This window comes from Boleophthalmus pectinirostris, unplaced genomic scaffold (genome assembly GCF_026225935.1).
Source record: "Boleophthalmus pectinirostris isolate CB_2022bp ecotype Guang Dong unplaced genomic scaffold, ASM2622593v1 HiC_scaffold_13, whole genome shotgun sequence".
Classification (NCBI taxonomy): domain Eukaryota; kingdom Metazoa; phylum Chordata; class Actinopteri; order Gobiiformes; family Gobiidae; genus Boleophthalmus; species Boleophthalmus pectinirostris.
In genome coordinates this window covers 17,173,354-17,199,387 of record NW_026571036.1, presented here as the reverse complement: position 1 = coordinate 17,199,387, position 26,034 = coordinate 17,173,354, and the positions used below count along the sequence as shown (strand labels likewise).

At 39.7% G+C, this 26,034-nt stretch overlaps 3 protein-coding genes across 3 annotated transcripts in view; 2 read left to right on the top strand and 1 right to left on the bottom strand.

The window, feature by feature from the left end:
- Positions 1-17,491, bottom strand: part of grm1a (glutamate receptor, metabotropic 1a) — a 35,827-nt gene extending 18,336 nt beyond the window's left edge. The window contains exons 1-2 of the mRNA XM_020920144.2: positions 16,786-17,491; positions 13,062-13,311 (exon numbers count right to left, since the gene is read on the bottom strand). Of these exons, the coding sequence (XP_020775803.2) occupies positions 13,062-13,311; positions 16,786-17,491 (956 nt within the window). The remainder of the gene's footprint in view (positions 1-13,061; positions 13,312-16,785) is intronic.
- Positions 17,492-19,971: 2,480 nt separating this feature from the next.
- On the top strand, positions 19,972-23,968 carry LOC110175696 (F-box only protein 30). Its single transcript, XM_020941903.2, is given in 4 exon segments — positions 19,972-20,113; positions 20,718-20,883; positions 20,886-22,715; positions 23,277-23,968. Coding segments are annotated over 3 exon segments (2,151 nt in total). The 5' UTR covers positions 19,972-20,113; positions 20,718-20,757; the 3' UTR covers positions 23,472-23,968.
- Positions 23,969-24,750: 782 nt separating this feature from the next.
- Positions 24,751-26,034, top strand: LOC129407749 (hydroperoxide isomerase ALOXE3-like). The gene is made up of 4 exons (XM_055149782.1): positions 24,751-24,917; positions 25,516-25,720; positions 25,790-25,871; positions 25,938-26,034. Exons 1-4 carry the CDS (start codon positions 24,771-24,773, stop codon positions 26,032-26,034), a joined length of 531 nt encoding a protein of 176 aa, XP_055005757.1. The 5' UTR covers positions 24,751-24,770.

Genomic DNA, 26,034 nt, shown 5'->3' with positions numbered 1-26,034 from the left:
GGCTGAAATTGTCCAAATGATTCTATTGAAGTAGTATGGAGTTTAAAAACACAGTGGAGCAAGGTGGAAGTGTGGAGGAGTGTTTTCTGTTTGAGAGAAGAACTCAGCCTAAATATGCAGGGTTTGTGTGTTAAGCTTGTGTGAATGAAACAGAACAAAACAAGGAAAGAACATTACAACATAGATCAGAAAATTTCATAATGAGAGCCCTTTAGGAAATTATTAATCAAACCAATCAACAGCAAAAACATTCTAGTAGTACTGTACATCCCTTAACATGCCTTCATTAATCTGTATTTTGACGCCATTACTCGTACATGTGAACACAGCTGTGCCTGCCATATGCTCGCTGTATTTTGATGCCTGCTCGACACTTGATTACATGTGACATTGTTTTCTACGGCGACAACATCTGGATAATTTATTCCACAGTGGGACCGAGGCAGAAGCAGACTGAGAGCTGCCACTGTCTGCGTCTGACTGGCTCCTTCCTCTTCGCTACAGCATTTGTATATTTATGAAGGAGCCATGAATTAATTGGCAGGGCACAGATTTGATCACACGTGCGGTTCCCCCTGGAGGACGAGCGGGGAGAGACTTTTAAAAGAGTAAATGTATTAAGTGCAGTGGGTGTTATGGAAGATAAGTAGGTGAAAATGTGTACAGCAAATATTATTTATGTAGCGTAATGAATATTCTCCTGTTGGAAGATTTGATGAGTCACGGGCAGATGGCTGACGCTTGTTACATCAGCCCAGATGTGGAGGCTGGGGTCATTTTCTCAACAGTAAAGGACACACCTGGAATGATGAAGGTGCGAGCCCGAATTAGCCTTTTGCATTGTGTAACTTAGTATTAAAAACATAGAGTGTAAATATAAATGGGCATTGCTAACCCGCTAGCCGCCGTGTTCCAAATGGGAAGTGAGCATGGGCGCACTTCTGGCTCCATCAACTTTGGCTCCAACTCACTTTACAGTCACCCCTCTCTCTGTAACTACTGCAGTGAGTCTAATCATTTTGGTCTTAAAATGTTCATATTAACCCGCTCTATGTGATCCTGTTTTTTTTATTTCACTATTTTGTCCGTAAAATTAATTCCTATTACTAGTATGGAACTCAGCTCCAAATTCGCTCCTATAAGTTCTAGCCTTGTGAGCTTCGTTTGACTGGAGCTGAGCGTTATAACGAGTGATTATATCATTAAAGAACCTATTCAATTTAAATTATTTTGCTAGTACACAACAATAATGAATATAACAGGCTGCACAAGTCTTATAGTGAACTAAAATGTAACATGCATTTTATAGGCTTTATTTTGTGAATTCAGTCAGTTGTGAGTTCAGTTCCTGGCATCAGCAATTTGGTGAATGTCTCTCCCCACTCTTCATCTCCATTTCACACACCAATAAAGTCCAATAAAGCCTACGGGCCAAAAATATCTTTAAAAATGAATTAGGCACCATAATATGAGTTTGAAATCATGTTAGATAAGTATGAAGATACTAGTAAGTATATCAACATTTGAAAAAAAAAACACAAACAAAAGCTAAGGCTAAAAAAAGGTTTTAAATCTCTTGATTTATTTGAGCATTATTATTAGTATAATTTATTTTGAGGAGCCATAAAGAACATTAGATCAAAAAACACCAAAATAGTGCCCGCATTTTTACTATAATACCATGGTTTTGAGGCGATGATGGCACTTGTCCCGGCGCACGGGCCCCTCCCACGCGAATGCCTGGCATGCAATTGTCCCTTCCCGACAGCTACCCAGGGCCTTCAGATCCTCCATCAGAAAAATTACACAGTGCACCTTTAAATGTTTTTTAATTTTGCACCCCTGCTGATCAGCCGTGAAAAAAGCCCCATGTCCGTAATCCTTTTTTTTTTCCTGCTTGTAATCATTCATAGAATTTAATCCCCAAATTTGGTACAAGTCCAATAATATTGATGTTTCATGTCTATGGTAGGGGGCGCTGCAGTGTTCATTTGATAAACTGATGAAAAACTGATTTTGTGAACCTATGTGTCAAAAGCCAGGGACAAGTAGTGTCAAAATGGTGGTGAATTTTTGATCCAATATGGCCAAGTTTCTGTTCATCATTCAATTCAATGTTTTATTGTTCGCCATCACTGTTCCAAATTTCGTTTTTTGCTTGTCCCCCACTCCCATAGGGGTCCACTTCTAGGTGGCGCTGTTGAGTTGGGTCCCTTTGGACATTGCATTTGTCACAGAACTGGTCAATCCCATACCCAGTTTGGGGACTGTTTTAATAAATTTTTTTCCCCAAACTGGTCGATCACAGACCTGGTTTGAGGACTTTTCGTTGATGTTTAGGCCCTCAAAATCATTTGGATGGACAGATAATAATAGAGAAGAAGAAACTGGCAAAGAGCAATAGCCCTCACCAGTTACTTTGTTACTAGCTAGGGCCAATAAAACACCAATACAATGAAAGGACCCCATGTGTGTACTATTTTTACAGTTTTGAGACTGGCACTAGCATCTCCATTCTCCTCTGTTTTCACTATAATACATTCCTGCATGAGCTGAGCCATATCTTCAGTCTTAGCTTTACCACTTTCTGCAGCTCTCTGTGGAGGTGAGACTGGGAGCCAGGCTGAAGCAGGAGCCTTTAAAAGCACATCCACGCTGCTTTTACTTATTCATTACGCCCCAGTTTGTGTTCGGGAGATCACTCTTCCCCACAATGAGAGGGAACACTACCGAGAGAAAATCCGTTTGGCTTTTTTCCTGCCAACCCCGACTCCCTGCATCTAATATTAGCACCTATGTTATTGGTGAAGGGTTGAATGGAGTGCAGGATTATTATTTACAATACTACAATTTATGATTACAACTACAAATTTGGGCCACCAAGACGTCCAGCTGTGCTCGCGTTTGCAAAAATAACTGGACATGGGTGCGGTCTGGTCATCTGACAGTACACTTAACGTTAAACCCTATTAGATAAAACATTTCTTGGACTAAATTATGCATTGTCTTTGCAGAAGCCTGGATTTTTACAACGTAGGAAAAAAATGAGTTTGGGGTGTTCTCAAGAAAAGGCAATGCTATCTCAAAATGATATTCATGGAAGCAAGTAACCAGAAGAAATCACACCATGTTGCTTAAGGGCATCTGGCATAAAATTTTCAGGTCTAATCTATAAGTGAAACACACACACTGGAACAGAAAAGGTGCCATGATTTGTGAATGACAAATTTAGGCAAATGACAAATTTAGTGAAGTAAACTCTCAGAAAAAGCAGATTGCAGTAGAAATCACTTCTGTACTCTGTAGGTCTGTACCCATTTTTCCATGTAATAAGTACATTTTGTCTACTTCATTTGAAATATTCATCAAATATGACCACTGTATGCTGTCTGCAACTAAATATGAAGTGTTTTTATCATCTACAAACCAAAAAGTAACACGAGTGCACTGTTAGCATGCTAGTTGTTGTAGTGTGAGCTCCACTTTGGCCTCTGAAAGTTGTGAAAAACGCGCATATAAACATAATCGCAGTGAATATTTATAGAAGCTAGGAAAGTGAGGAACCACATTGGACCACTGCAGAATTACTTTGCTCTTTTTTCATATTTTTTAAGACGGTACAAATCTGGTACAGCTCCTTAAAATATAATACAATGCACAAAAGTGGATATAAGAAGTCTGGACAAGGATTGAAATATCCCCAATTACTCTGAGGCTATTAGGCTATTAAGAAATCACAAATGCTGCAGTTTCATAATGTCCTCCACAGTGAACTAATAATCCTGTCTCCATGCGGTCTTATTATGTGTAAAACCTGCTAACGCTGTAATTTAGAAGGGTTCTTGTATTAGTTTGGCGTGGAATATATGAGCAAATGTTAACTCTGCTACACATGTTTCAAATCTTGATAAACATAATATATTTTCCAGAATTTTCTCTATGGCCAGCTGATAGTCGCTTGTGTTCTATTTCTGTTTCTGAACTCTCCCATTTCTCTCCCTGACACACACCACAGGGCTTCATTCAGAGAGGCAGCGCGTCCTTGACAATGTGTACTGTCAATTAACATCACAAACATGGTATAAATATTCAGATCAGGGCCCATCGTACAGTACTGCCCCAAGCTGCAATACACACACAGCCCACAGCCATTTAAGGGAAAACAACATGCTGTATCTCTAATCTTGTGCAATTACGGTACAATTCTGTGTCTTGTAGGTGGAGATGTTTGTTTGGATTGGCGCAGACTGAATCGCATCGACTCAACCCACGATCGCCATGGAGATTGTAGCACTCGCAGTAGTTCGTTTCCCTTTTTTCCTATTTTTTTCTGTACTATGAATCCTGCAGTACACAAAGACTTCGCCTTATTAAACTTCCGGTCTCTGTTGTTTCTGAGAAGCTTCAATTGAGATGCAAAAGGTCGAAAGGTCAGATTAGAAGAGCGGATGCAGTGCATAGATGTCAACATGGCAACAACATGGTAACACATGGGTTCAGTTACACAACGGAAGTTCCCTATTCATGGGTTTCAGGCATAAGGAATCATTATGCCTGATTTGCATGGCAATGGTTATTGTAACAATAACACAGTACAAATCAGAACATCTGATATCTTGTGAATGGGGAAAGGTCTGATTTCTCACAAAATCACAAAGACGTCATGTGTTTGAACCCCTTGACGATGTACTAAATATTCAGAATACATATTTTGAGCAACTATATTCCAGTACATCACTCACGCTTACACCATTCTTATTAGGTAAGGTGGATGTGTCTTGCCTATAGACACAACAACAGAACTTTCGGGAATGTATCCTTCAACCTTCACTTTAGTGGATGAGTGCTTCTTAGTGGTAAATAAATGCATAACAAACAGAGTAACTCACACAAGTCACATTTTTTACATGTTTATAATGCAACTCAATGTAAAAGTATTCTAAGTATTCAGAATGCAGTACTCTGATAGGGCCATGTAACAGAGTATGTTACAAAACACACTATAACCACTGGGGGACAATGTAAGTACTAAATGATCCTTGGTCTGTGTCACTTCAGTAGCACATTTTAACTTTGCAATTTTAAGTTGCAAACATTTCATTATAGGTTATAGCTTCTTGTGACTTCAGCTCTGAAACAGAAAGTCAATAAAAAGCCTAATGGTGATGCTTCATTGTGTTCTTAGCATTGTCTCTCATTTGTAAGGCGCCTTTCTTAATTTCAAATAAATCACCCCCATTTATAATTCCACATTATCATTAGACACTGGTTTACATTCCTCCTAAATGATGAATTGGAGCGTGTTGGTGATGCTCTCTAACCCTTTGTGCTGGCTGATTTCAAAGACATTTGTGTATTTGTCAGAGCTATAAGCACTATTGGTGGTGATGCGCGCTCTGCTTCTTCACTGCTATTTGCCAAATGACTCGCAAGAAGTCAGTCGGCAGAACCCACATCCTCCGCACTCTTCCTCCTGTGATGAGGAGGAGATGAGAACCTCAGAGGTGACAGGCAAAAGGCAGCTCAGTGTGGGCTGCCAAAACTACTACAACTCTCTCTCTCCCTCTTTCTTTCTATCTCTCACTCATTCTCTCTTTTTCTGTGCCTCTCTCTCTCTTTCTCTGCCTAAATGTATTGTTAAAAGTCAAAGTCTCTGTCTCACTCTTTCTCTCTTTCTATCTCTCTCCCTCTTTCGCCTTCTCTCTCTCCCTACCCGCTCTTCTGCTCTCTTTCTTTCATCCCACCTCTGTCATTCTCCAGTTCTTTCCTTGTCTCTCTGTGTCTCTCTTGTTCTCTCTCTCTGTCTTTGTCCTCTCTCTCATCTTCTCTTTCTCTGTCTTTCTCTCTCTGTTTCTCCTCTCTCTCTCTCGTCTTCTCTTTCTCTCTGTCTTTCTCTCTCTCTCTGTCTTTCTCTTTCTCTGTCTCTCTCTTTCTCTTAAATGCCTATGTAATTTATGACAAAGCTAAGGGCCCAAGGGCTGCCAAATTAACTGCATTCAAATCAAGATAAATTTGAATGGTCACTATTAGCAAAGCACAAAGGCTGTCATTATTTCAATACAATTATCACCTCTGAAAAAGGATGTCAAGCCTGGGTTGGTTCAACAATAAAAGTGAATATTTAATGGCACTGTATACAGCCCACGCTCGCACTAACCTTTAACAACTCAACAAATTATAACAGACTTGGCCAACATGCCCAATGTTTTTTTTTTCTTTTTACTTTTTTAACGGTGCACTATGTGACTGTTTGGTTTGGGGTCCATCACCTGCTTGTTTCTATGGATATGTCATTGCTCTACCTGGAATGTTCCACAGTATGACATTAAACATTATACAGCTCTACCTTACGTTCAGTCAGTTACTAGGGACATAACAATATCCAAATCTCACGATACAGTATTTTCACGATTTGCATCTCACGGTATGATATTTATTGCGATATTTTGTGGAGGCTAACAAAATTGTGAATATTCTACTTTTTCTTCTTAAATTGCCTTGATAAGACTTAAAAGTGCTTAGAACTGCTATTTCTTCATGTAGTTTGCACTAAAACAGAGCAAAAGATCATGGTCTATGTAGTTCCCTCTGTTTTTTTTAGCTATTGCTGCACCATAACAATGAATTTAAGCAAAGAAACTTGTGATTCATATTGTGATAACCCACGATATTATTGACAGACTTTAGATGATACTATATCATGATATTTTGGTTATTGTTACACCCCTATCAATTACAGATGGGTTTATAGCTCAAAAATAACTAGAAAAAACAGTTCTTTAAAATAATTCTTACTGTGAGCAGGGTTAAATCGCCACAGATCTGACCATCTTCATGAAGATAGAAAGGCTTAATATCATACTGTGAAATATTCCAGACAAAGCAATAACATTGTGAGAATCCTGTAGTTTAAACCTATACAAACACATTCTGAAATGCATATGATTATTGTAATATTTTATCAATTAAACTTTCAGGATTTAGCTGCTCTTGTCCATCATTTGCAGTTATATAATTTTCCCCAATCATGCCCCCTAAGAAGCGTAAAATTATACCAAGTTCCACAACAGCATCACCCCCATTCTCCCTGCTGTACACAGTTGCCAAATCCTCAAACCAAGACACAATATGGTTCACAGTATTCCTCACACCTCACACTAGCTCATCACATATAAGTGACTAACAGCATCCCTCTCTCGTGATTTAAAACAGGATCTGACCAAAGTGTGTGGCTAATACAGGACAGAAATGAGTGTTACATGGAGAAAAGCAGCTTATGCAAATGTGTTCAGTAATAACAATGTTTGAGCTGCTACAGAGAGAGAGGAGACAGAGGAGAAGAGAGAGAAGCAGGGAGCAGCTAATTACACCAGGGCACAGCCACAGCCGGGTGGTGGGAGCACAATATGTCACCAAGCCATTCACAAATATAATGCCTGATACAAAAGAAGTCACATACAGTATGGAAACCCCAAATCATTTTCTGGGAATTGTGGATCTACTGTGAGTACATTTAAATGGAATACAATTTAAAGACAGTTTAGGCTTATTCTAGTATTTTTGTTATAATCTGGCATTGTAAGACTTACCAACAAATTGCTGCAGTTCACAATCAGCTGATAATGTATATATTTGTGCTGAAATTAGTATGCGACGCTGTTGAACTGTATGTGTAAGAAATCTAAGAGAGAAGTAAGGAGAGAGGAGCAAGCATATATAAGGGGTAGGTGAAAACATGAATGGCCTGACTGTCTTGAATTCAGGACAATAAAGATACAACTTACAAATAGGGATGTAACAATAACTGAAATATCATGATATCGTATCATCAAAGTTTTCACAATAATATTGTGGACCATCACAATATAAGTCTCTTTGCTTAAATTAAGAGCTATGGTGCAGCAATAGTAAAAAAAAGACAGAGAGAACTACATAGACCATGATCCTTTGCTCCATTTCAGTGTAGACTACAAGAAGAATGAACTGTTCTAAGCACTTTTAAGTCTTAGTTCTTTGGATTAAGTATTGTCAAGGCATTTAAAGAGGAAAAAGTAGCATAATAACAGTTTAATCTCCACAAAATATCAGAGTAAATATCCTATCATGAGATGTGTATCGTGAAAATATCGTACTGAGAGATTTGGATATTGTTACATCCCTAATCGTGAACCTCCCCACCATATTGTGAGCTTTCCCACGATATCGCAATAAATATCGTCCTGTGAGCTTCATACCGATATCGTATCGTGAGACTTGGATATCGTTTCACCCCTACTTACAAGTAAGTGATACTGGGGGAAACCATTATATACAAAATATATATATATCAATATATATCATGTATATGTATATATATTGTATAGCTCACATTATTTAAGTTTAATTTGCGATGCTACAAATGTTATTCCGTTATTCTTGCAACTTGGGGCTGTATTAGAAATAGTTTGATCTTTGACTGCAACATGGGACAATATGCCAAAGTATTTCCAAAATAGTTTGCATGTGTAAACTAGAAAATAGCCCCTATCTCCTACTATCCTGGCCACAACAGAAACACAACATTAGACACATGAAGACAAAAGTACATGTTTGTAATCGCACATAACCATCTCCATGGAGACACAGCAGCAGTGCGCTCTCTGGTCACATTACAAAGAGACTGTGGCCATTTTACAGCTTCACATAGAACTGTCAGCCCGCTCACACTGTTCACCATTAAACACTCCCACACACAAACACATGAGCCAGGGTCCGGCCACACACACGAGAGACAGGAGAATGGACACTCACAAGCCCATCCTCTTATTAAAATGTCACTATAAGTACATTTTACTGGGGATGGAATACTGTGTGGTATGTGCAGACTAGATAGTATGAATTGCCAGGCTTCTGAATTTAGGTGGAATATAAGAGGACAGAGTGAAGACAGACTATGGATCTGTTACGTAATGTAGGTGTAAGGTTTAACTGGGTGAGCAAGATCCAGCTTCAACTTCAGCATTCAAGTCAAATAATTCTTCCATACAGGGAAAATATTAAAGCAATGTGATGTAACAAGTCACTTTTACATTTTCACTTTCTAACTTTTATAATGTATGGTCTGTCATCTGCTTGTCTCCATGGAGATGTTATTGCTTTGTCTAAAATGTTCCATGGTATCACATTAAACTTATCTGTCACACATTTATTCAATAGCAGGTGGTTTTATTACTCAAAAACATTCATTCTCACTGTGAGCGGGGTCACCTTGTCACAGATCTGACCTGTAACTTGACCCGGGAGCGTCCACTTGAGGACGCTTGTCTCCATAGAGATTTAGATACTTTTAAAACCATACTGTGAAACATTACAATTCTATGGCTCTGTTAGGTAATGTAGATGTAAGTGTTTGTGCAAGATTCAGCTTCAACTACAGTACGCAAGTCAAATTATTCTTCCAAGCAGGGAAAATATATCACAATAATCACAATATTTTCAGGTTAAATGCAAACAAGTAACTCATGTACAAAATAATTTCATGGCCTCACATTTTGGCCGACCACAACACAGCTCTTGTACTATTGGAATACTCTAATCCAGACCTATCAAAAATGTGTGAAAATTTTCATTAAATTACTGCCCACACTCACTAACCAAATCCGTAACAAGCTATTACAGAACAATGAGTTCTGAAGTAGACTAAAACAGGTCACACCCCTCACCACAGCTGGGATTTGTCTGAAAAGCCCAGCTCTGAAAACAAAAGCTTTTTTTCTTTTAGCACACTCCATTTTTCTTTATATTTTATTATCCTCGTTGGACGACAGACGATGCTGTGTCACATCCTCACACCTCTTCACATCTCGGGGGTGAAAGCATAAATTAAGCGTCTCCATTTGATGAGCTAATACATGTCTGTCACACGGGTGCTGAGCTATACGCCAAGAAAGCCACAGTCTCCCTCCTGTCATTCCTCCAGTCTTCTTCCATCTGTGTATGTGTGACCCAGAAGCTGCAGTTCAACCCCTGAGACTTGGGCTAAAGCTAAAAAAAGACTCTCTCTGTTCCTGTGTCTCCTATGGAAGGATGTGCAGATATGAGATGGATAGGCTGTAACCCTTGGGTGTCATAATAATAGATAATTTAAGAGTTGGGATCTGCAGTCTTAACCAGGTGTTGAATGTAATGTTTTGCTTATTACCTATTGGGAAAACAGTGAAGTCAGTGGGAGAGAGGTGTCTTCACTATGGATGTCAAGCTGTAAAAACCTAAAGAGCATTTTAACTGGCTGTTTAAAATAATGCTTTGGAATTATATCGTGACCTTGATGACACCCTTTATAGTGCATTATTCATTTCACACTCTGTAGTCACAGCTATGTTACTGTATTGTTATCTTTCCTATAACTTACTTTTGTAAAAATATGTATTTGATCTATGAATATTGCAGCTTTATATGTACTGATTGATTCATTATGAACTTTGCTTTGTAGTAACTACATTATTCTGAAACTAACTACTGAATTTTCCATTTTATTCTTCTATCTTGAGATTTTTAAAGAAGATCAAACACCAGGGTGCCTGTGCTTAAAAAAGCTCAACAGTGACCATCCACTGAAAGGTTCTGAAAGTAAATTTACCATTTATTTTTCAATTTTTCCAAAAACTTTGAAAGCTTTCTTAGAGCTAATCAGTTATGTGGTAACCAAAGACTGCAAGGCCTATAAAGTGATGTAAAATCTATTTCTGAAACTTTACAAACCACATGATTTTTGGTTGGGATGGAACGATATCCAAATCTCATGGTACAATAATATAACTATATACATCTCATGGTACAATATCTATTGTGATATTTTGAAGAGGCTAATATAATTGTAGATGGAACACTTTTTTGCTTTTAAAATACCTTGACAACATTTTGGTGTGAATTATTTCCATCATAATCTCAAGAATTCAAATAAAAAACATATTTCTTTATGTTGTTTGCATTGAAATGGATCATGGGATATGTAGTTTCTGATGTTCATAAGCTGTTGCTACTGTAAAACCATGCATTTAAGCAAAGGAACTTGTAATTCGATATGAGATATTCGATATGTGAGACTTTTGACGATACAAAATCATAATATTTCGGCTATTGTGACATCCCTACTTTTTGGGCATGAAACAGCCACATTAAGGATATTAGTTACCACGTAGCTGGTTAGCCTCTGCAATGCCCTAAAACTCCTAATATTAGATTTTTTTAAAAAGTCTATAGAGAAAATGCATGGAAAATTTACATCCAGAACCAGATCAGACCTCAAAGTGAGCAAGATTGTTGAGCTTCATTATTTATTATTTTAATAATTTCAGTAGGTCTCTAAATTTATTAAACAGATGTTATTACTATCATTGTAAGTTGAACAAATGATAAGAAACTATTTCTTATAACTCATACAGACAAAACTAACTGAATAAATGTGACGGAAACACTGTAAAAACACAGATTTACTGTTTAACCTAACATCCAAATGCAGTAAGTAGTTTGTAACAGTATAACATTTGTCCCCAGTCACTTTGCCTCTGGTTTGTCCTTCGGAGTTGACAGCCCTGAGTTGGAGCTTCTCTCTGGTGGTGTTCGGCTAATCTCCTGCACACTGCTTATCCACAGCTACACGTCTCGCCATCTTTAGCTGTCTTATTAATGTCCCACTCGAGAAGCAGCCTCTGACAAGTGCCCTGTCACCAAGCACTCCCAAAAACCTCCTCCATCGCTCAATCGCGCACCATACAACTGCATTTTTACACTATAGCAGCTTTTAGTATATATCCTGGGGCCATTATGACAACCCAGTTACAAATAAGCCAGCATGCTCTAAGAAGTACAGTTCAAATTGACTGCACCAAATTTGTAAGGTGTGCAGGGGAAAAGGAAACAAGGGTGTGGTGCAATTACAAGCAAAAATCTAAATCTATTTGGAGATTTGCATATACAGGCTGTTCTAAGCGATAGTGTTGGTTAAAAATTCCAGAATATAATGACAAGAAATCAGTGAATATTTGAAAGAATTTCAGAAGCATAAACCACCACAAAAGTGACCATGGATTATGAAATCAATCAAAATCACTATTTGTTTGTGAGGAACTACATTTGCAGGTTATGTAAAGTGCCGATCATGATGGTATTTAAGTATTTAAAGGTACTTTTTTTTAAACATTCAGCAAGTTTGATTTCCTATCTCTGCTATTTTAGATATTGTAAAGTATTTTCTTGTCATGGTGCCAATAGCAAATAATGAAAGAATTGTAATGTTTCTACCCACAGTAAATAGAACACTAAAAGCTGACATTGTGACATGCCTTTTAAGAGCTACCATACTCACTATTGACTAATGCAGATCAGCATAGCCTATCTATTACAGAGAACTGGCTTCTAAAGGATCATTTAGTCTTTGAATAAATGCCTCCATTATGATCTAATAACAACAAATGCCTTTGCCCTGGACAAGAAAGAACCCTGATACATAAGGCAATGTTCCCTGAATGTGCTCCTCAGACAGTCAAGGAAAACATCTCTATTCATCGCTGTTGCTCTGGTCCTTTTCATTCCTCTTGGTTGCCTTGGTGATCACATCAGGAAAGCACAAATGTCTTACAGCTTCTTTAAAACCACTATGTACAAATTGAAATCAGCAATGTAGTTTTGGGGAAATAAAAAAAGAAGTAATTAGTAGTAGTACAACCATATGAGAAAGTATGTTAGAAAAAGAGAAGGGATGCACTGGAATTCGTTTACTTGCTCATGTCATTTCAAGACAATAAATGCAGCAAACATATCTACAATAACTTTTTACCTAAATAATGACAGTTCAGAGTTTTCAGCTGTTGCAAACTCTGCGTCTTGAACAGGACCCCCACAATGCAGAAACACACAGCACCCACCCACTACTCCTGACAGGTTGCATTTATATATATCTCTTACTGTGACTTGTGTTTGTCAAGCCTGCCTGTACTGTGGAGGGTGCATCTAAGTCTATAATAATAATAAAGTGATCAATACTATAAGCTGTGATGTTTACACAACAGTTGTATTTGTACCTGCCGATGAGGAGGAAGTCTCCCAACACGCCCAGCCTCCTCATGGCCATAAGCAGCCCGCGCACCGTCATGCCCTCACAGAAGCACACCACCACTCGAGCTTTGGGCAGACGCTCTCTCAGCTTCTTCAGCAGACGGTCAAAATGGCGTTCTCCAGCGTTACTGTAGATCTTGTCTGAGTGAGCGATGCACAGCCCCTCCTGAGATGCGATCTCCTTGAAGGCCTCCATACCACTCTCTCCGTAGTTTCCTGCCAGGGGGAAAATGTGTTATTTTCACAGATAATGCGGGTCAACTTATTTTAGTGTAGAGTAGAGATTCTACAAAACATATACTGGATGTTTTACTATAGCATCTGAAGACAGGTACCTTGTTTTGCATTCTGAATATTACTACAGGGACCATCTTATTGAATTTAAGTTGACACCTCACATACGGATGCACAATTTGAAGGAAAATGAAAATCTGACAAGAATTGCGGTTGCAATTAGATTTGCATTTCATGTTTTAAAATCTGGATTCAGTTTGAACACATTTTGAACACACTCAGGAGTATTAGACTGGAGAAACTGCTAAACAAATAGAGAAATCTCATGCATTTCAGAACATGTTTACAGATTTCTAAACTACAGGGTTAGCTGGTTTTATATGAGAAAAAATGTTGTTGGTGGCAGAGGACAGTCTAATACCTGAATTACTGCAGCTTTTGTGTTTTGATAAATGCACCAGTTAAAATTTTGGTTTTGAGCATCGCCTGTCATTTGTAGACTTACTCCACGTTGTTAAAAAGTTCCATGTTCCCCATCTAAAGTTCAAAGTATGTCCAGTCTTTAGATAAATAATGATTAAAACACACAAATAAGTACTTTGTCCTGAGTAATTACAGCTGTGACTGTAGCTCCACCCCCTGTGCAGCTGCTGATCGGCACATGGAGCTGCACTGACGTAAACCTCTGATCCTCTAGTTCTTAATGAGAGTCAAAGAGTTTAGTGGACACTGATTACGATCACAGTGCACACGGGTGTAGACAGCAGCAGCATTGCGCCTCAGGCCCCCAACAGTTTAGTGTAAATCTGCCCTGGCTGTGAGGAGCCTTCACTTTATCATTGGCTAAGATGTCAAGGGAAACCGTAGATATTTGCCCTAAGATTTGTCTGGCAGTCACCATTCAGTTGTAGACTCATTATTTAATTTATTGTCATCCTAAGTAAATTCTTTCTTAATTCTTAAGTAATTTTACTGTAAAGTCTCTGTAGACCTCCAGAGACAAACCAAGAATGTCAAGGGCTGATTGAACACCCTCTTTAAGTCATATAACTACCTAAAAGTACCAGATGTTGTCAAATAATCATCAGTTGCATATGTGAGTTCATTGTTGTCAAAGAAACGTTGATTCATTCATGTGGGTGTATATGAAAGAACGTGTTTAAATGGTCTGAAATGGCCTTGATGGCCCTCTTGTTTTGGTAATGAATGATCTGTGTGTGTGGGGTTTAGAAATCTAAACTGCAGCTGAAAAACGATCACAGTAATGCATTTATGTGCCTCACAGCCGCCCCTGTGTTGATATTGCGGCGGTCCTGTTATGTTCTATTGCCTAGTTCACTCTCCTTTCACTAAATGGAAATGATCATGTCCAATTACTGCACTGTAGACTGGGGGAACAGGTGGGTGGTGTGTGCTGACTGGTGCTTTATTGACAATGACTACACCAAAATAAAGGTTTTGTATCACAATGATCATAATGTGGAGTCAGGTAATTTATGCAATTTCACACAAGCTCTTTGCTGTTGCTATGGGCAACAAGTTACATTTATAACTTGGTCTAAGGTGGTGGAAAAGAGAGGAGTCTGAGCCAGTCGTGACCACTGTTTGGAGCGAAGCTAAATAAACTAAACAGATTCTCCGCAATCACAAAAGGTCACAAGAAGGTTGGCAAAAGACGTGCAGGACAGTCTGAGTTAAAAACAACAGCTAGAACTGTCCACTACTGGCTTTATTAAAATTACATTTACATTTCAGTGCACCATGCCAGGTAATTTGGCAAGTCTAATGAGCAAATTGGAAATCAGTAATGCTTGATAATGGTAAACTAAAAACATTTGGGCATGGTTTTGTTTTGGCTCCTGATTTAAAACATTTTAGGTACAATAGTGCAAACTCAAAAATGTAAACAAAAGGACTACTGGTAAGCATTTATCTCATTATGTACTTCTGAGCAACTGCCAACACAAGCAGTTAACATCTTAAAGAAAAGCTCCACGGTATAGTCACATTGTGACTACCAGGTTACATGACCAGGCCAAGTAACAGGACAGATCTGTAAGGAGTTGACCCTGCTCAGCAAAACATGTTAATGAATAAATATATAATTCCATATTGTGGTAAACCAATATCAACTCCATAGAGAGAAGCAGGTAGTGGATCTCCCTCCAGAGCGGTTGTACAGTCGTGTACTGTACCTTTAAAATCACCATTGGTTTAGTAGGCTAAAACTGTTGTAAATGTGATCACATAATCCTCATCTCTACTGTAACACTGAGATTGATTTAGATTCAAATACCAATCTAAGGCTGAAAATCACCCTCAACCAGAATACAATTGCTGCAATGATGTTTTTTTTATAATTCCATATATATATATATATATATATATATATATATATATATATATAGTAAATATATTAAAGGAAGGCATATAGATCATTTATCATTTCAGAATCTTCCTAATAGCCATAGCTGTTGTTTTTGGAGGTCAGGTTCAGTCCAGCTCCGTAGTTATCAGACTAATTGTGACTTGTGTCCCATAGGATGCTGTAGTTGTGCTAAAGGTCCTGGCCCCACCTAAGGATCCACTTGTCCCAAACTCCCAGTCTTCATCTATCTGCTGTCAGCCTGTGTCACAGCTGCCACCTGCCTAGAATAGGACTTTCCAAAGATGTTTTACACCTCCTGTGGCTTCAGTGCTCCTTAGGGGGGATGCTGGGTAATGTAGGCTGTCACTCATCATTTAATGCCTATTTCACTCCCGTTCTAATGAAAAGCACTGGGCATAATGCACTTCACAGTAATTACCTTGTCTAGCCAACTCTGCCTTCATTCTCCTGTCTTTTTCAAAATACATTTTGTGCTGCTAAATTGAGAAACATTTCTTAATAAAAAAGTGAACTTGTCAAGAAAAGAAATGTGTTTGTAACATTAAGAACTGGGATAAAATGAGTGGTAAACACCTAAAAATGGATTTTAACAACTAACAGTTGAAATAGCTTGGAGAGCTGTGGTTACACAACCAAAATGTCCAGTTCTGATGCCAAACCTTCACAAAGCATGTTTCAAGAACAAAAGGACAGCTTCCAAATAGAGCCTTAGCCTACCAATGTCAGAGGAAAGATTTATGCAACTCTGTGCGCTATGGCTACTCAATCAAAACTGGAAGGTTCCACTGCACACATACTCAGGCCTCATCTCATTTGGAGATTATTTTCATTAAAAATAAATTAAGCATGTTAAAATTATTGCAGTATAAGCTTTACATCAGTCAGGGAAAGTGAGACAGACAAATTTTCCTCAAGAGTAGTAATGTATATAACATGTTGACCTATTGCTTGCCTGTAACTATCATGAATGGTTACTTACAAGTTAAATTCTGACATACATACGGTTGTCATAGTATTATTCATGCCATATTTTCTTAGATTTCATATGTACATCCACTGTGCCTTACCTTCTGTGTGCACAGCTGACACATAGGTCCAGTTGTACCTCTTGACAATGTCGAGCATGGCTCGTGCCTGCAGAGTGTCAGAGGGCACCACTCTCAGGAAATACTTGAACAGGGTCTTGTCGCTCAGATCGATGCTGGTGGCAGAGTACGCGATCTGTGGGATGTTGAAGAGCTGCAGCAGGTTCTGGACTTGGATGGCCACTGAGCTGGAGCCAGGTCCGATGACTCCTGCTATGGGCTTCTTGGTGGGGGGAGGCTGGTTGGAAGGAGTACCATCTATGCACCACTTTGACCCATCCTTGTCATCGCGGATTGAGATCAGAGAGTCTCTTATGAACTCAATGCTCTGCTCCAAAGCCACTGAAGAGTGCCAGCAGGAATCCCGAACCTCACAGCCGAGACTGATGTTGGGCAGCAGGTACGGGTCTGCGTTGATCCGGTCCAACGTGTGAAACATAGCCTCCACTCTCTGAATGCCATACTGCTCACGCACATCTCCACACTTACGCTCAGCCACCTTCTCCGCTGAGGGTTGGTGGTGCACGGAGAAGAGAGCTCCAATGATGACATCTCCATCCATCCGTGCTACAGACCGCGAGGCTGCGCGAGGCACCACGGAGCGCTCATAGATGCTGCTGTGGCAAAGCACCAGGGCGACGGGGAGACACAGGAGAGCAAAGAGGAGACCCATGTTTAGGCGTGCCATGTCGTGCCACATCGCGTGAGGGGGTATGCCAACGGCTTAGGCATACTATCTGTTGTCCTGTACATGTGCATTTATCTCATGGCCCATGATGAGAGAGACCCAGGGCATGTCCACAGACACCTGCAGAGAGAGGAGCAAACATCACTGAGACAGATGTTCTACACATTATGAAGACAGGTCTGAGTAAGCACTCATGCTCCTGCCACCACCCTCACCCTGTTGTGCATCTAACCATGCTCCAGAGAAGCCAAGTGCCCACGAGCAAAGCACCAACTCCCCAAACTTACCAGAGATTATTGATCCCCAGAATATGTACCAAACAGGGGCTCTTTGAACCGTGTGTTATATGCTGCTGCATTCAAACGAGGCGGTAAAACTCACTGAGAATGAATCTCACGCTTCATACACGCTCGTTTTTGAACTAGAGACGCTCGAGCCGCACACGAGTTCTTAAGCGATTGCCTCATAGTCCCATCGCATGTATCATCTGGGCATCAAACATGTCAACAGCCACTGTGCCGTCGTAAATTGCCCCCCTTTTACCGGACAGGCATCTCGCTCCTTTGACCGCCAATGACATTTGTTGAAATTTACGAGGGAAATTAGCATTTAGCTAAATAGTGATGCTAAAGAGCTAATGTAAATGATTTATGCATTAATCGCCACATGCATGCGATATTATCCAGAGAATATGGTCTTTTTACTATCAATCCTAAACTCGACTACGACATGAATGAAATGTAAGTAATATTTCCTATGACTGTTGAAGTGCAACTTACCTGAATGGTGAAGGCATGTCGTGCGTCTTGGATGCGTCTCTGGCGTGTGCTCCGGTCCTGTCTGACTCCAGCCTCCCTCTCCTCCTCCTTCTCCTCTTCTTGCCCCTCTCGCTCTCTCTGCTCCAAAAAGCTTTCTCTCCCCTCAACCAAAACGTCTACACCTGTCACTGCGTCCTCTCAAAACCACACAAGGACACGCAGCGCCAGCAACACGAAAAGAACTGATACAAGTGTAGTTTATAACGGAGAAATTAGTCATTATAAATGTTTGGATTCCTTCAGTCACACCAAGACGTCATGAGATGAGTTGTGCCACAGCTAGGCCACGTGTTGTGTGTCTTCTGATTAGGCTATTTCTACATGAAAGTCTATGCAAAGATTAGCCGGGATATTTTTTCTTTAGTTTTGACAACAGCCTTCTAAAATAGTAGTAGCCTAGTATTAATTGTTGGGAGTCTGCATGCAGGCTTGAGTGGCATTGTAACATAAAACTGATCTAAGCTTTTACTATATTATGTAAGGTTAAAGAAATTACATTCATCTTAGTCTATATAAAACATTCTGAGAACCCTGTGGTTGATTTCAGGACCGTGGACAGCACCCAACCGCATTGCGCCCTCTAGTGTTTTTGAAGATTATGAATGAAATGGTTACACAACTTCTTGACAATTGCTGGATTGTATTTATTTATTTATTTATTTTTACAAGGAAAATTTTGTAAAAGAATCCTGTTATGTTCAAATGGAAAATTACTGACGTATAATCACTAATTAATAAGAAGATTATGAGACCTATATGGATTGAACATAATATTACACTTTAGGATTTGCTTTGCAGGGACCACATTTACACAACAGACCCTGTTGAGTCATTTAGGAAGTATAAATAACAAATTCATAAAGCCTGTGACACTGATGGTGCCCGGGGTCTGAGGAGCGAGCGTCTGGTCCTGAACATTAGTGAAAGTGACATGTGGAGATGGAGAAACGGTGGTATAATGCAGGGCCATATTGAGGGCCGAGACCCGAGGGCAGAGGATGTATAGGTCAATATGTGACCTTTTATCAATGTACAATCATCATAAGCGACTCTGGTACTATCAAATCATTCAACTTCAACAACTCACCACAGAAAAGGACAGAAATCATTACGAGTAAACGATGTAGACCTACAACTAGGCTACAACATTTTCATTCTCAGATTAAAACCACACACAGACAGAATTTTTTCTTGTTGCGTGCTAATCTGACCTCTGTTTAGATGAAAATTGCGCCTGTTGTAACCCTGCGGATGTAACCCTGCAGTGAACTGTCATTTGGGCGTATCCTAAATAATGCAATACTGTCCTCTGCTGGCCATAATAAGATATTACAAGTAGTCAATTTAAAGTTAATTTTATTGTCGTTTAAATTATAAAAAAAAAAATATTCATACCATTTAATCAAATAACAAAGCGGAAATAATAAGTCTGGTTAGCAATATTATTTTTTATGTGTGTATTAAAACTTTACATGTAGTTAGGTGTAGAAAATGTATTTATAATGTATTAAATTATTACTGTATTTGTTTAGATATGCGGGGACACGCGTTGCTAATTGAGGTTGGCTATTGATGTTTGCCGTAAATGTGTTTGTAAATCATGGATCTATGATGTAAATCATGTTTTGAAATCTGAGAAGAATGAACGCCGCCTTTGTCAATAAAGTTTTCAAAAAGAAAAAAAAAAAGGTGGACGCTCATAATGAGGATGTAGATCAGGGCAGTTTGTTTTGGAGGAATAAGCAGCGACATCTCCTCATCAAAGTGCTTTTTCTCTCAGGGATTTCATATGTTTTAGCAGAAGGTAAGAAACATTTTAGCTCTAGTGTGTAAATTCTTCGTGCTGTTTGCGCTTTGAACTTACAGGCAGCTAAATGCTGACAGCTAGCATTAGCTTCGGTAAGTTGGAAGGAAAACACCAGAAAAGGGAAATACACATGATTTCTCATGGGCAAACGTAGAGTCATCGCTTTTTCTTTTTTTTTTTTGCTATAGAAGGTGTAGCTGTAGTAAGTAGTTTGTACGCAAAATGTCAGATTTCTTGTGCGCACATACTTTACTGCTGTCAGTACGTCTATTTAATTTATCACCTATTATGGCCGTGTTATTAAATCTGCATTGTTGTTGCAAAACCAAAACATTCATCATTCCAGTTTTGTGATTTTTCTCTACTGTTCCGTTTTTCGTGTAGTTTTATCAGTATTTCTTATTGTTTTCACTACTGTGATAAAAGTAAGTCCAACGAAACTTAAGCTCATGCTATAAAAATGTAAACATGTTACATGAGAGGCAAAGTCGAGAGTTAAACGTAATGTGCTTTGCCTCGGGTCAAATGTTTTCCAGTAGAGATGCATTAGATAGTAGTTACAGACAGTTTTAATAACAGGTCTTGTGTATTTTCATTTCAGTGAATCTGTTAAGACTGTGGTAAAAATCAGCCACAGTCTGATGATGATCCTTGACTCTTCAGTGTCGCAGATGGAGGAGCACGCTCACTGTGTGTCCTGCTTTAACCTGAGATGTAGTGTCCGTCCAGAGCCAGGCCTGTCCTGTGAGCTCGTGCCCTGTGCCCTGCTGTGCCCTGTGCCCTGCTGTGTGGAGCAGTGTTTCATTCATGCAAATCTCAAGAGCATCAGATCCTGTGTCCTCTGCTCAAAGTGCCCTGTATCAACAGTACCTATGGTTGTCCTGTTAGCCTGATAAGAGACCAGATGTCTGCACATCTAGAGGTGTGTCCAGCTGGGGTCGTGTGCTGCACTATGGAGTGGAACAGGTGGCCTGTTAGCTGTCTTAACTACACTTCCTATGAGTCCCTTAGTAATGCCACAGAGGAGGTGGAGCAGCTAGACATGGCACTGGCCCTCCAGGACCAACGGACTTTACTTGAATCTTTAAAAGTGATTTCAGTGGCACCTACAGTTGAGAAAGACACTCCACCTCCAATAGTCAAGGAAAATATATCCACTGATGCTGAGTCACGACCACCAAGCACATCAGAGAAAATCGCCAGAGGAATTAATGGTATGAATGAGGAGCACTTCAGCAAACTCTATCAAGCCACTGTAGAGACTGCAAGAAGCTTAGCTGCTGCTTTAGAGTTTGTGAGTAATTCTAGCAGTGCAGAGATTGTGAACAATGGGGCTGTTGAACAAGCGATTATAATGAACAGCAATGGAATAAAAAGCAAAACCCCTGTAGTTTCAAATGTGCTGTGCACTAAATCAGCAGAGCCAGACATTTGTTCTAACCTGTCTGATCTGAATGAACCTCAAAATGATACAGATCTAATTTTGAACACAGCAAATGGACAGACATTTGGAGGTTTAGGAAAACACTCAGACACATCATGCACTTCTGAATTACAAAAAAATGCTAGTGTTTTACAAGACTCATTAGCTACAGGTCAGAATCAGGATACCACCTCCAATGCAAATCATGTGATTGGTCCACTGGAGACTCATGGAGTGAATTTCTATAGAAAACACTTATTGCTGACGCAGGGGCAGTGTTCAATGCCTTTCAGTCAGATAAGTTTACGGCCCTCTGATCAAAGGCCTGAAATGGAGGACAAATCAGTGGATACTTCCGACCTGGAGCAGCAGGAGGACCCTATGGGACTCGGGGACATTGATCTGATCACAGCAGCTTTGTTCTTCTGTTTAGAGGAGTCCAGAGAGTGCAGGAGGATCTCAGACACCGTGTATGTAGATGGTTTTCGTGTGGACTTTGGTACTCAGACCTTCACTTTCCCTGCTGCCATCCTGGTCACCAACACAAGAGTGGGGGACATGGCCTCTGCATCTGCCTGTGACCATGCAGCCTCACAGCTCTCCTACCCCAACCCCTACCACACCCTGCGCCTCGGCCTGGTTTTAGAGGCACTAGAAGGTGATGTCGCCGCATTTAACCGATACCTCCCTTCAAACCCTCGGCACCAGCACACTTTTCCCTTTGTGTGTGGCCAGTCTTTCCGTAGGGACCAGTTCAGTTCTCATTTCACAAACGTCCATGGGGACATTCACGCAGGGCTCAATGGTTGGATGGAGCACCGCTGTCCTCTAGCTTATTATGGCTGTTCGTTTTCACAGCGCAGGTTTTACCCTTCTAACGTGGAGGCTAAAGTGGTCCATGACAGATATCTCAAGTCCTTTGGGGTCCAGCCTTGCCCACGGGTAACACCTCCAAGTGCCTCGCAGGTGGTGCAGTTTAGCGAGCTGCCCATAGAGATACTGTGGCTCATTGCCGGATTCCTGGATAGTTTTAGTCTGTGCCAGTTGTCATTGGTGTCCCGGACGATGAGAGACGTGTGTGCCAGCCTCCTTCAGAGCAGAGGGATTGTGGAGCTGCGGTGGCAGCGCAGACACCACCCTGGCTCTGTCAGTGTGTCCTGGCAGGTCAAAAACAAAGTGAGTATGATGAAACACTTAAAACTGCAGAAAAAATAATATTATATTGTTATTATAGTTTTTTATATAGTCTTGTATATGGTTTCATTTCTCTAGTTGTACAAATAACCTTTTATTCAACAGTGGTTCATCCAAAATAGCTGGCTTGTTAGACAAAAAATAGACTAAAAGCATGTTATTGTTTTGGATGTTTGAATACGGGCCTCAACCTGCTGGTCTTTGGCTTTGGTTTTTTTGGCTATAATATGTTCCGAAGTGTGGTTTTAACTTTCTATTTCCATGGAATCATGCAGGTGACATACCACCTCCAGAAAGTTACACTCTGTTTTTTAACCTATTGTCTTAAAAATGCTGCAATACATAATAATGTAATACAAATGCAATCATTGGCCAAGTAATTCAATGATCTCTCTTCCTTCTTCCTACTTTGTAACATCCTGTCTACCCAGATTTTCATTTACATTTTTGCAGTGGGATCAGTTGTAAAATAACATATAATGCAGTTCCATACAGTTTTTTAATTCTGTCTTGTACCTGTCTGTCCTTCTTTGTCACCCATAGGTTTGGAGATTCAGCACTGCCTTCAGCCCAGTATCGTCCTGGGGTTTCACCAATGTCCCCAGCATGTCTGACCACCTGAAGAAGTGCACTTTCAACACAGTGGAGCACAAGACTGACCCCATCCCCCTCACCGCCATGTGCACTGAACGAGATGGCCAGTCTCTGCGACGCACGCTACGACACATCAACATCTGAAACCAAAACTTCAAAAACAGCCCTGTTGTGCAAATGGATTTTTCCTATTACTACACTACCATTACTTCCACTGTACAATATGAAGTTGCCTTAAAATGTACCACTTTGTTGCTGTTGACGACCAGCATCTAATCACTTTTGCATAGATTTGTGCTAAAACAAACAAAAATACATTTACATTGTCAAGATAGTATATTTTGATGGAGAATTATGCACTGTAGATTTCTATTATCCTGTATTGCGATTTCACCGTCTTGCCTTTCTGCTATAGCCATAATGGAAAAGCACATGTCAATATTTTGTGCAACATGAGTAATGCTAGCACTTTATCCACTTTAAACACTCCTGATTGTCTTACTGTGTCCTTCAGATGCCTAGGAGGTGTCAGCCTAATGCGTACCAAGCTCTCTGATGTCAAAACAGATCAATATTAATGATGGATCAATAATGCATGTGATTTGCTACCATTTAATAAAGTATTTACAGCTGTATTGTAAGTTAGCCTGCACTTATTATACATCTTGAGTTACATGACTTGGCACAGATTGTAAGGAGCTCCCATGTATTAAATATCAATGAACTATAAGCATTCACAAGCTAAAACATGAAAGGTAAAATGTGTATTTTAATGAACTGTGTTTCACAAAACAGTGGAACAAAGGACATGCATAGCCAAAGAGTTTGTATGTCATCCTTTATTAACAGCATTAGTTAGTTTGAGTTCATTTAAAAATAAAACGCAGTAAATTGGGAAAACACAGCGCTAATAGAATTGTTTTTTAATAATAATCACAATCATTATTTCACTGTTTTTAACACCTTTAACTTATTAGAGGTGCACTGTGTAACTTTTATGGTGGGGATCTGACATCTGCTTGGTTCCATGGAGAAGCAGTCTACTGCTTTTCCTGGAATGTTCCACAGTGGCAGACCATCCACCAGAAAGTTGCATAGTGCACCATAAAACCTAAAAAACTGGCCTTTTGCACCCTGTGCAGGAATGTTACGGTGATAATTCAGTTCATTACTAGAAATGTTAGCACTGTTTATTGTTAAAATAGTGATAAAATTCTTGAAATGGTCTTGTAACCAGCATTCTTTGTAGATATTTAGTTGGGTGTAGTCCTGTCATCACCGTTTACAAACAGGATGCTCAGAGTCAGAACAAATATTGGGTTAGACCGCCCAGGATGGGTTACTCAAAAGTCTCCAAACTGTGGTATATTGAAGTAGTCAGGTCAGAGTTTTTTTGTGAACTATTTTTGTTTCATTTGACATTTCTGCCTCTTCTGAGTGAGGATGGCAACGTACAAGGTGGCTGTGACAACTGGAGACTTGCCGTTTGCAGGAACCTGGGACCTGGTCAGTGTAACACTGCTCGGGTCTGAAGGACAAAGTGCGAAAACGGCCCTCTCTGCCTTGGGATTTGAGTTTTCTCGAGGAAAAGTAAGTGATTTTTTAAATTATTCGTATATTTGTGAGGTGAGTACAGGGACTTGCAATTAGTTCCTTAGGTGTTTGGTTACTTGAAGACTAAAAAGATGTTAGAATATGAACTCTAGAATGCAACCACACAGATGAAGCAATAATACATGTTTACACCAATAAACATGCAGTGATATGACCAAAAACAATGACTGTAGTAGTCTTAGTTCAGAATTATGGTATAAGGGGTGGAAATAAGTTGCAGTTAAACTATTGAACTAAGTAGCACTATGTACATTTTCAAGTGGAGGATATGCCACCTGCTTGTCTCCATGGAGATATTATTACTTTACTTGGAATGTTTCACAGTATAGCATTAAACTTACCTTTCTCCACTGAGACTCCATGTGGCAAATCAGTTCTGTGGAGAAAAACTCTTGTAATTAAATAAATGTTAAATGGGTAAGTCTGTGAATTATTCCAACACAAGCACTAACATCTCCATAGAGACCAAAATGTAGCAGACCCTCCACTTGGAAAGTCACATAGTGTTAGTGTAAATTTGGGAAATAGCAGAATAGTAATGTAACCTACTTTCAAATGCATTTTTCTCTTCTAGACAAAAACATATACCATAAAAAACATTTGCTCTCTCGGGACCCTTCTTCTGCTCAGAGTGGAAAAACACCCCTGCTTTATTTTCCCAGAAGACCAGTGGTACTGCTCCAAAATAGTGGTGACTACGCCTGACAACAGCACCATCTTGTTTCCCTGTTACCGGTGGATATTCAGAGGAGAGCCTGTGGAGCTCCGAGGAGGCAAAGGTATGTATCTAGAAGTAAAACCACAACCACACATAGTATAGTGTATTGACATCTCTCTGTTATTGATAGCAACAATGGTTTTTGAAGATGACCACCAACTTCTGATTCACCAGCGGAAAAATGAATTACAACATAGGAAAACTGTGTACCAGTAAGTTGTGTGAAGCTTATATGCACTTGATGAGGTAGAAACTTACAAATGGATTTTTTGGTTAAGGTGGAAGTTTTATCTTGATGGACTGCCTCACGGCTATGATAATGAGTCAAAACCCCGTGCAGAAGTCAACTCAACAGAGCCCAGATCTGCAACGTAA

Coding starts and splice junctions, on each gene's coding strand:
- LOC129407749 (XM_055149782.1), top strand. CDS start 24,771: ATGGCAACGTACAAGGTGGCTGTGACAACTGGAGACTTGCCGTTTGCA. Junction 24,918..25,515: donor TTGAGTTTTCTCGAGGAAAA/GTAAGTGATTTT, acceptor TTTCTCTTCTAG/ACAAAAACATATACCATAAA. Junction 25,872..25,937: donor CATAGGAAAACTGTGTACCA/GTAAGTTGTGTG, acceptor TTTTTGGTTAAG/GTGGAAGTTTTATCTTGATG.